At 37.1% G+C, this 9,818-nt stretch overlaps 2 protein-coding genes across 2 annotated transcripts; one reads left to right on the forward strand and one right to left on the reverse strand.

Annotated features, from left to right (window-relative positions):
- The first annotated feature begins 1,465 nt into the window (after positions 1 to 1,465).
- LOC110730216 lies at positions 1,466 to 5,583 on the forward strand. Its single transcript, XM_021909998.1, has 2 exons — positions 1,466 to 1,848; positions 2,070 to 5,583. The coding sequence occupies exon 2, from the start codon at positions 2,127 to 2,129 to the stop codon at positions 5,325 to 5,327; it is 3,201 nt and encodes a 1,066-aa protein (XP_021765690.1). The 5' UTR covers positions 1,466 to 1,848; positions 2,070 to 2,126; the 3' UTR covers positions 5,328 to 5,583.
- A 632-nt stretch (positions 5,584 to 6,215) lies between these two features.
- LOC110730217 (pentatricopeptide repeat-containing protein At5g46580, chloroplastic-like) lies at positions 6,216 to 8,750 on the reverse strand. Its single transcript, XM_021909999.1, has one exon. It carries the CDS (start codon positions 8,575 to 8,577, stop codon positions 6,439 to 6,441), a length of 2,139 nt encoding a protein of 712 aa, XP_021765691.1. The 5' UTR covers positions 8,578 to 8,750; the 3' UTR covers positions 6,216 to 6,438.
- Between the last annotated feature and the right edge of the window lie 1,068 nt (positions 8,751 to 9,818).

Genomic DNA, 9,818 nt, shown 5'->3' on the forward strand with positions numbered 1-9,818 from the left:
TAATAATACGGAGTAGGAAATAGGGACACATATGACATTATGACTATATGAATTCTGAGTATGGAAATGGATATAGTGATATTATTAGAATTGTATGACTTTTTTTTTTTTTTTTTTTTTTTTTTTTTTTTTTTTTTTTTGCAACATATGTGAAATGTATATATAAATAAGATGAAATATATACAAAGTACTAAGTCAGATCCCGTGCCATGCACGGTAATCTACAATTATATATAGTTAAAGATTATTAATTGATAAGTATTAAAATCGTAAATTAAACGAGTAATAATAAAAGTATGTGATATGGTGATTTTTTAGTTGTAGCTTCTAATACACAATTAAAACAAAAGTAGGCAAAAATCTGAGCTATATTTTTTCTTGTTCTAATACATGTCACAATTTATTTTACGAATATGATTTTTGGTTTATAGTAGTCCAATTTTTTTTAGAAAGATTTGTAAAATCTTTTTATTTTAAATATAATAATCAATATGTATTAATATAGAATATGATAATATTATTTTGTAAATAATTTGTTTCCTTAATTAATAGATTTTTTTTTAAAAAAATAATAACTAAAGACACACTAGGAGATGACACGTGTCATTGTTAGTGTGTCTTTTAGTATATAGTTATTGATGATTGAAGTTATTGATTGATTGTTAGGTTGAGTCAAAATTTTAATAAAATCATAAGAGAGTTTTTCTCAATAATTTCACACACTAAAATACTCCGTAATAAAGGTGATTAATTATATATAAGAAAAATTGTTAAATGAAAAACATCTATTATGCAAAATGTATTACGAGTATAAAAATAAAGATGTCCCGAAAATGAGTGTCACTAAAGATAATTTGTGCCATTATAGTGTAAATGAAAATATTTTCCTCTTTAAATAGGTATTACTATAGGTTATAGTTTTATGGAAATTTTGTCAACAACTACCAATTATAGCCTCTGTTTTGAAAACAACTACCTTTTAAAATTTTTTTTTAAACAACTACCACAAAAAATTTAAAAGTTAGAGTAGCACTACCACATTAGTATTTCCGGCTAGAATCTTCGGTGATAGGGGCCCACTTTTCACCTATATAAACAGTTATATAGAGAAGAGAGAGAAACTCATATTGGAGGGAACGGTGAAAAGTTATATAGAGAGAAACAACAAAGCCCTAAGAATTAAATATTTGACATATTTATATGTAGAAAGTGTTTAAAAAAAAAGGTAATAAAAAATAAAAGTGAGGTAGGTAAAGTGAGTCTTAATCTCAAGTCTTAAGTTGAGTCTTGGAATTTCAAGACTCAACTTAAGACTCAACTTGAGACTTGTTTGAGATTTTTGAAGAAAAATGGGAATAGTTTTAAGCACATTTCTTAAGATTCAAATTGATGATGTCACCCCAAGTTTTAAGACTTGGATCTAAACTTGCTCTTAGTACAATAAACTCCATAGTTACTCCGTATAAGTGTGATATGCAAATACTCCGTATCGAATATGCCAAAATAAAACCCAAAAAACAAATCATACAATTAACTCCCAAGTATATCAAGTACCCCAAAGGATAAAATGATAATTCTACAAATACCCCTTGATATCCACCAAGTTTAGCAATTGACAAAACCTAAATTGGTAATTTGAAAATGCGCAAATAAATGCTTGCTTCTTTTGAGGAGGAAAGAAAAAACAAGGGTTTATATTTTATAGTAGACCATTTTTCTGGATGAGCAATTTACCAAAAGACTGAATTTTTATCGGGCTTTGTAATAACGCTAAAAAACCATTGTTAGATAGATAGTTTAGAGAGAGAAAAATCCCCCTTTTTCTGTGTCTTTGCTCTCTTTCAACAGGTACGCCACTCTTCTTCTTAACACCCCTTTATTTTTGCATATAAAAATCAATCAAGATTATATTTTATTTGTTTGTTGGTCTGTATATTTTAATTTCTTGTTTTTGGGCTTAATTTTATGATTATGGGGTTTTCTTGCTTTTTTAATTTATTGGGTATTTTTGATGATTTTGGGAATTGGTTTTTTTTGTTGTTGTTGTTGTTGTATGATTATTATGGTAGGTTTCTATGCAGCTGTGATTTGTTGAGGGTAACATTTTAGGCTTAAAGTTTCCTAAAATGGAAAGTGATGGAAAGATGGTAAAAACAAGTAAAACCCTAGTTCAGTTTGATCAGTCAACAACAATTATAAGCACTTCCTCAGTTGTTGAAAAGGAATCTTGTGGTTTGGATTTGACTAGTTCTTCTTTAATGGGTGCCCGTGTAACAAAAAGTCAAGCCAATGGTTCTGGGGTTTTTGGGGAAGAAAGTGTCCATGATAATAATTCGATTGATGGAGGTGCCGCTGTTGGCGGTGCCGGTGCCGGTGTTGGGGATGATGTGAGTGTTGCCAATGAATCGTTGACGACGGATGTTTCTAGGGTCGGGATGATTGTGGATGGGGAGAATGGTGCTGATGGTTGTGTGATAGATAAGGGGATTACAGAATGCAAAATTGATGAAAAGGTGGATGGGAGTGTGATACGGGATGTTGCGTCCGGTGTTTCGAAGGAAGTGTGTGGGAAGGGTTTTGGGGCGAAGTTTCAGTATGGGAGAAGCAGTTCTGAGAGGAAACCTTTAGGTGATGTATCGAGTAGCATTGCGCAGAGGACAAGGAACAGGGCTGTGACTGGTAAAAAGGAGGACATTGGTGTTGTGGATGATGGGCAAAAGGGGAGCGGGGTTGGTGATGAGGATGATGAAGAAAATGTTTTTCGTGTGGGGGATTTTGTTTGGGGAAAGGTTAAGAGTCATCCTTGGTGGCCTGGGAGGATTTATGATCCTTCTAATGCATCTGAGTTTGCGTTGAAATACAAGCACGAGGGGCGGATTCTGGTTGCGTATTTTGGGGATAGGACTTTTGCTTGGTGTGATCCTTCTCAGTTGAAATCGTTTGAGGAGAATTTTGAAGAGATGTCAAAGCAAAGCAGCTTGAAGACCTTTGTTACTGCTGTGGAGGAAGCTCAGAATGAATTTGGTAGACTTGTAAAGCTGCAGATGACTTGTTCCTGTGCAAGAGAAAGCCAAAGTTCTCTGCCGTTTGTAGTGAATGCAGGTGTCAAAGAAGGGGTTCATGTTCCTGAGAACGGAATTGCCAAGTTTTCAGTTGCTCAGCTTGATATGCCAGCAATGCTTGCTGATATCAGACGTATGGCCATATTTGATTTGCTAGAAGCACTTGAGATAACAGTGTTAAAGAGTCGATTATCGGCTTATTATCTTGCTAAGTTCGGCTACTCGCTGCCGATATATTGTGATCCCATGGGAATTGAAGACCCTGTGAATGAGCAGGGTGTACCTAGGGAAACTTCATTTCGAGGTCCAGATGACGGGGACTGGTTTATAGGCTCTGAAGATCAGACGCTGGGACAAAATGACGTGCAGACGCCACCACATAGAAGAAGGAAGACGAAGAGCATTGCTGACCTGTTGGGAATGGACACAAAAGATGAGTTGGAGAGTAACATGGATGGAATAGAAGAAAATTCACAGATAGAAAAGTCGGTAGTGAAATCTGGGAAGAGGAAGAGGAAGGTTGCTGATGAGTATCAGCCATTTATGCCTGTGGCAAATGGAGATGATGGTTTTTCTAAAGATGAGGAGCATTTAGGAAAGCAGGTTTCAATATCTAGTAGGAAAAAAAGGAAGACTGTTGATGAAACACAAAATCATGTGATAGATGATTCGATGATTACTCGATCAAGCTCAAGGAAAAAGAAAGAGGATTCTGTAAAATCCCGATCAAGCTCAAGGAAAGTGAAAGAGGACTCTGTAAAATCCCGATCAAGCTCAAGGAAAACGAAAGAGGACTTTGTAAATGCCCGTTCAAGCTCAAAGAAAACGAAAGAGGATTCTGTAATTTCTCGATCAAGCTCAAGGAAAACGAAAGGGGATTCTGTAAAATCCCGATCAAGCTCAAGGAAAACGAAAGAGGACTCTGTAAAATCAACTACCTCTGAGAAGAAAGCTTCTGGTGATAGTGGTGGTGAGGTAAAAAACAAGCAGAAAATGAACATTGTGCCTCAGGTGAGCATTAATGGTGGATCTACGGCTGAGGAGGGTTATGAGAGGATCTCTCCAAGAGAAAGGAAATTGAGCAAGTACTTGTCTCCTCCCTACACAAATTTGCTGCAGAGGCAAAGAAGTTCATTATCACAAACAAGTTCAGAAGCAAGAGGTCTTGAGCTCTCTGATGTTGCTAATATGGGCGAAAGGATGGCCAAGACAGCTGGCAAGTTAGTGGGCTCTACTCCGTTAGTGAAATGCAGCGCTGAAACACTTCAGAAGCCTTCTAAGGTATCGGCTTCCAAGCAAGAGAAAATTGATCATCCAGATCAGAACAGAAGCAAGCCAGATCTGAGTTCTGAGGAAAATGGTCCTGAGAAAAGTATTGATTCTTTGGACTGTGTCCTTCGTGAAATTCACTCAGCTGCTCTTGATCCACTGTGTACAAGAAGGGACCAAAACTTTGATTCAATCAAGGGATTTGTATCTTCATATAGGAGCTCAAATTATAGAAATGGACCAAATTATAAAATCTATAAGAAAGGATTGGCTGATGATCAACGGAGAAAGAGAAAGAGAAATTCGGCTGGTACCATGCACGGGTCAGACTCAGAGCATAAGGTTCTGAATGATGTTGATCAGCAGACCCCCAGGCGGAAACCTTCTAAACGGAGTGCAACAAATAAAGAGCATAACTCGGAGTCAAAGCCTGATCATGAAGTATCGTGTGAGCCTTCTTCATCAGCAGCTACCCTTGTGATTACATTTCCGGCAGATTTCTCCTTGCCAACAAAGGAAGATATCATAGGAATGTGCTGCAAGTTTGGTGACTTGGACGAGTCAAAAACTGAGGTGATCTCGGAGTTATCCACAGCTAAGATAGTTTTTGTACAGAGTTCGTATGCTGAAGCTGCTATGGACAGTATGCAGAAGAGTCTTCCTTTTGGAACTGCGGAAGTGAGCTATAAAATTCAATATCTTGCAGCTGTGTCTTCTAAGGGTAAGCAAGTGAATGTGCAGATCAAGAAGAAAATGAAATCTACTGAGTCACCAGTAGCCAAATCACCTTACAAACAGCCTTCCGTGTCACCGAACTCACCCACACCGGAAGGTGAACCTTTGGCGGTTATCTTTATAAAGCAAAAGCTCGAGGCAATGACATCAATGTTGGGACAGACTGATGGTAAGATGTCAGATGAGATAAAATCTAATCTGGAAAATGAGGTGAAGGAGCTTTTAAAGAAGGTGAAGAAGATGACTGCTACTTCGTCCTAGTTTAATACAGTACAAGTAATACTTAGTAGTCTTTTATGATATATTTATGATATAGAGAGCTTTTAGACTGTTTGTAAAGATTGCTATCTGTTTACTTTCTTCTCTGCATATAGTAGACCTTTTTCTTCTTTTTTTTTTTTTGGAGTAACACACTCAAATGCTGTGGCTAAATGGGTGTTCTTGTCAATGTTGCGGGATTTGAGATGTGAGAAATTACCTCTATTATCCGGTTATTCATTTTCACATGCTTCGTTTATATGGTTTTCAATTTTCGTGCATCTTTTTTTTAAGCAGCTAATTTCATTAGCATGAATATTTCTGCTGTGGGATGTATAATTTTAATTCAGTAATAGGTAACTTTCTGACTAGCTCTTGCTCATCAATCTTTGATTTGCAGTAATTATTTGCAGTCAAGTGTGTGTGTGTGTGTTTTTTTTAGTACACAAAAATAAAATTACTTGACAAAAGGCAATAGTTAGCAGTAGCAAGCTTATAGTACAGACTAACAGTCATGTATCTACAAGCAGAGTAGCAGGTTGAAATTGCAGAACTTTACAAATTACATAATTTTTTGTTGTATCACAGTTGGATGGTATAATTCCCTGGTTCTAAAACAATAGTATCAGATTTTCATACTAATGAGCTGAGATGAGAGTATGAGACCCACATATTGAAAAATCCAGCAACTAATTGTCAGTTGCTCATACTCTTCCAATTTCAGTTGAACAAAAGAAGTAAGGTTCTTTTTACCCCCCTCGAATTAATGTCTATCTATGCCAACGGTCATTCACTTGTGGTTTGCTATACTATGCATAATCTGAGATGCATTTATGATGATGGAAGCAATAGAGATAAGGAGTTTTACTAAGACAAAACAGAAGGCGGCCCTTAAAATGGAACTCTTCATGACATTCCTGGCAGAGTGGCAGTCAAACATCATGAAGTCCATTGTGTGACGTGTGAATTGTATTTTGGAGATTGACAACAATGAAAAGTGAGATACATAATGCTCTTCCTAAGGCTTTAAAAGACAATAAAAATTCTGGCAGCCTACAGAAGGGCCAGTATATTACAAAACGTAAGGTAATATTAACAGCTTCTAGCTCTTAATTTAGGCTGTTAAAGCAGGACAGGGGACCCTAGATTGTGCCCATGATACTATATCATCTCGAGTTGCAACAAAACAACCCACTCTATCATCACTAAGCCTAAATGGTGCGGCTAATTCTTCTATATGGGAAGCAAATGAGCTGGCTAGACCTTGAGAAAATTTGTGAGTTCCTGCACCAGTATAGGCAGAAAATAACTCTGGCAGTGCCTCTTCACGCTCTACAATATTCGATAAACTTGTCATCCACTCTTCTAGAGCAGTGTGAGCTGCACCTACAGATAGTGACCGCACATTCAAACTCCACTCACCTGCGGTTTTCTTGTGTAAACCTGGGTACAATCCAAAAATAGTTCCTAGATACAAAAGCTCATGAGCTCTCTCTTGCAAATTTCTTTTCCTGCAGATGTCAATCAAGCAATTACAGAAGGGTCTTCTAGATTCAAGTTGTGCATCAGTAAGTATAGCCTTGAACTCTTCCTTCAACGTCTCAAATTTAGTTCCCTCTTCAGTTAGCAAACTGATGAAGGCAACCAATTTCGGGTTAGCTCTTCCCAAACAACCAAGAACCAAGTCAGCATCTTCAGTGTTGTCACAGAATGACATAACGGAAAGTAGGCAACCACAGAGTCTATCATCTGGCCTGATACCTCTCTTAATTGAGACCTCAAACACTCTAACCAAGTCATCAATTCTCTGACTCTTTCCTAAGCACTGAATCAGACAAGTCAATCCCATGACATTAAGATCAACTCCTCTTTTCGACATTTCCTCAAACAACTCCATTGCCCTATCTACCTTCCTACCACTACCATACACATTAAGCATTGCTGTGTAGCTGAAGCTATCCGGTCTACAATGCTGGGACTGTTTCATATCTTCGAAGAGCCTCTCAGCCTCCTCTTCCAATCCAAGGTCTGCACACATACTCAGCAATGTGTTATACAGAATGAAGTCCATAGGCCATCCATTAGACCTCATTCGCTCCCACAACTCCAAAGCATCCTTGCTCCACCTTGCCTTACCATAGACTTTGACAAGTGCTGTTAGGGTTTTTTCATTCGGAGTAACCCCCGATTCAACCATTTCCTCAAATAAACTCCGAGCCAAGCCAGGCTTTCCAGCCTTACCCATTGCCTCTAACAAAGTATTGTAAACTATCAAATTAGGCTGTACCTCTAGAGACTTCATCTCTTGCAATACAAACCTGATACCATCATAGTCCCCTGCCTCACCAAACATCTTACAAAGCACAGAAAAAGCTATATGATCGGGCTTCCACCCGCTCGCCCTCCCTCTTTCATACAAACTCATAACCTCCTCAACCTTCCCTATCTTGGCATACACATCAAGAACAGCTGAATAAGTAACCTCATCAGGCATCACACCAGTTTTATACATCCTCTCAAACCACTCCACAGCTTTATCAAACAGATTACACCTCTTAGCACAGGTAATAATAGTCGAATATGTAATGTTATCGAGCTCGATACCATTATCAATCATCTCATTAGCAAGACCTTCTATAAGCTCAAACTGCCTACCAAACCTCAAAGACTTCATAGTAACATTGTAATAAATAGTTTCCATAGGAAACAAATTCTGGGTTTTCACCCAATTGAAGAAAAGCAAAGCTTTTTCCCATGGTTTCAGAGAATTAAGCATCAAAAGAGCGTTTTCTTTAGTAACTGGATGTGGGATTTCTTCCAAAATTGAAAAGAAAGCTTCATCAGAAGTATAATCAGAATCATTAAGCTTCTTTGCAAAAAGCTTAAGGTCTCTAATTTGGGGATTAAATGAATAAGGAGAGCGTTTTTGGCGTTGCAGAGAAATAACTGAAGGCTTAGGTTTAGTGGGATTGACCCAAGTAGATTTGGGCGGTTTAATGAGAAGTTGAGCTTGTTCTTTAGCGTTTTCTGATAAAATTGTTTTAGAAAGAGGCTTAAGTTGGTCAGAAAGTGAAGAATTTTTCTGGGGTTCTTCCAAATTTGGAGGGGATTTAGAGGAATTGCAGAAAATGGTGGATTTTCTAATTGGGTATCTGGAAATTTTGGGGAAGAAATTGGGGTGTTTGGGTTCAGAAATATTTGAAATGTTCATATTATAATGAAGATCCATAGACATGGTGAGAGGAGCAGCCATTAAAATTAACAAAGAGAAAAAGAGAGAAAAAAGGGTGTATAAATGTAATACCTTATCTATTGAAGGAAGCTTGATAAACCCATCATTTTTGAGCCTTAAACCTTTGTTCTTTGTATTCCGAGTGCAGATAAGGAGTGAGAATGTAAGAGATAGACAGCAGTATTATCGGCTGTATAACTGTAAAGAGGCTGAATTTTGTAATAAAGCCGAAACGTTTAAAATTTCTCAAAAAACGTAAATATTAGTCTTTAATTTTGGAATTTCTTTTACTTTTTTTCACCCGGAATTAAAAATTGCTGAAATATTTACCATGGTCTCTAATACCCTCCGGGAGTCTAATTGGTTGGGTGGAACCATCCAATTTGCTTTAAAACGACCAATTTACCGATTTACAACTTGCGCCGATTTCATTAACTCAAAGCCTACCACAAACATATATGACAACATATAATGATCATATATGGTTCCAAACAACATTATATGAACCCGAGATGTATCCCCTAAAATTTAAAGGCTTTTCGACATCGGGCTTCGAAACCTCCGAAATTTCTCAAAAAGCGTGGACATTAGTCTTTAATTTTAGAATTTTTTCAACTTTTTTTCATCTGAAAATAAAAATTGCCGAAATGTTTACCATGGTCCCTAATATCCTCCGGGATTACAATTAGGTGGGTGGAATCATCTAATTTGCCTTTAAATGGCGAATTTACCGGTTTACAACTTGCAACAATTTCATTAACTCAAGCCTACCATGAACATTTATGGCAACATATAATGATCATTTATGGTTTAAAACAGTATTATATTACTCTGAGATGTACCCCGTAAAATCTCAAAGATTTTCGACACCGGACCCTGAAACCTCAAAAATTTCTCAAAGCTTCAATTTTGGAAATTTTGCCTTTTTTCGCCCGAAAATAAAAATTGCTGAAATTTTTACCATGATCCGTAATACCCTCCGGTAGCCTAATTGGGTGGGTGGAACCATCCAATTTGCCTTTAAACAACCAATTTACCGGTTTACAACTTGCACCGATTTTATTAACTCAAGCCTACAATGAATATTTATGACAAAAAATAATCATCATATATGGTTCCAAACTACATTATATGACCTCAAGATGTATTCCCTAAAATCTCATGTCTTTTCGACACCGGGTCCCGAAACCTCCAAAATTTCTCAAAAACGTGAATATTAGCCTTTAATTTTGGAATTTTTTGACTTTTTTCGCCCGGAAATA

Source organism: Chenopodium quinoa, unplaced genomic scaffold, assembly GCF_001683475.1.
Source record: "Chenopodium quinoa cultivar QQ74 unplaced genomic scaffold, ASM168347v1, whole genome shotgun sequence".
In the NCBI taxonomy this organism is placed as follows: domain Eukaryota; kingdom Viridiplantae; phylum Streptophyta; class Magnoliopsida; order Caryophyllales; family Amaranthaceae; genus Chenopodium; species Chenopodium quinoa.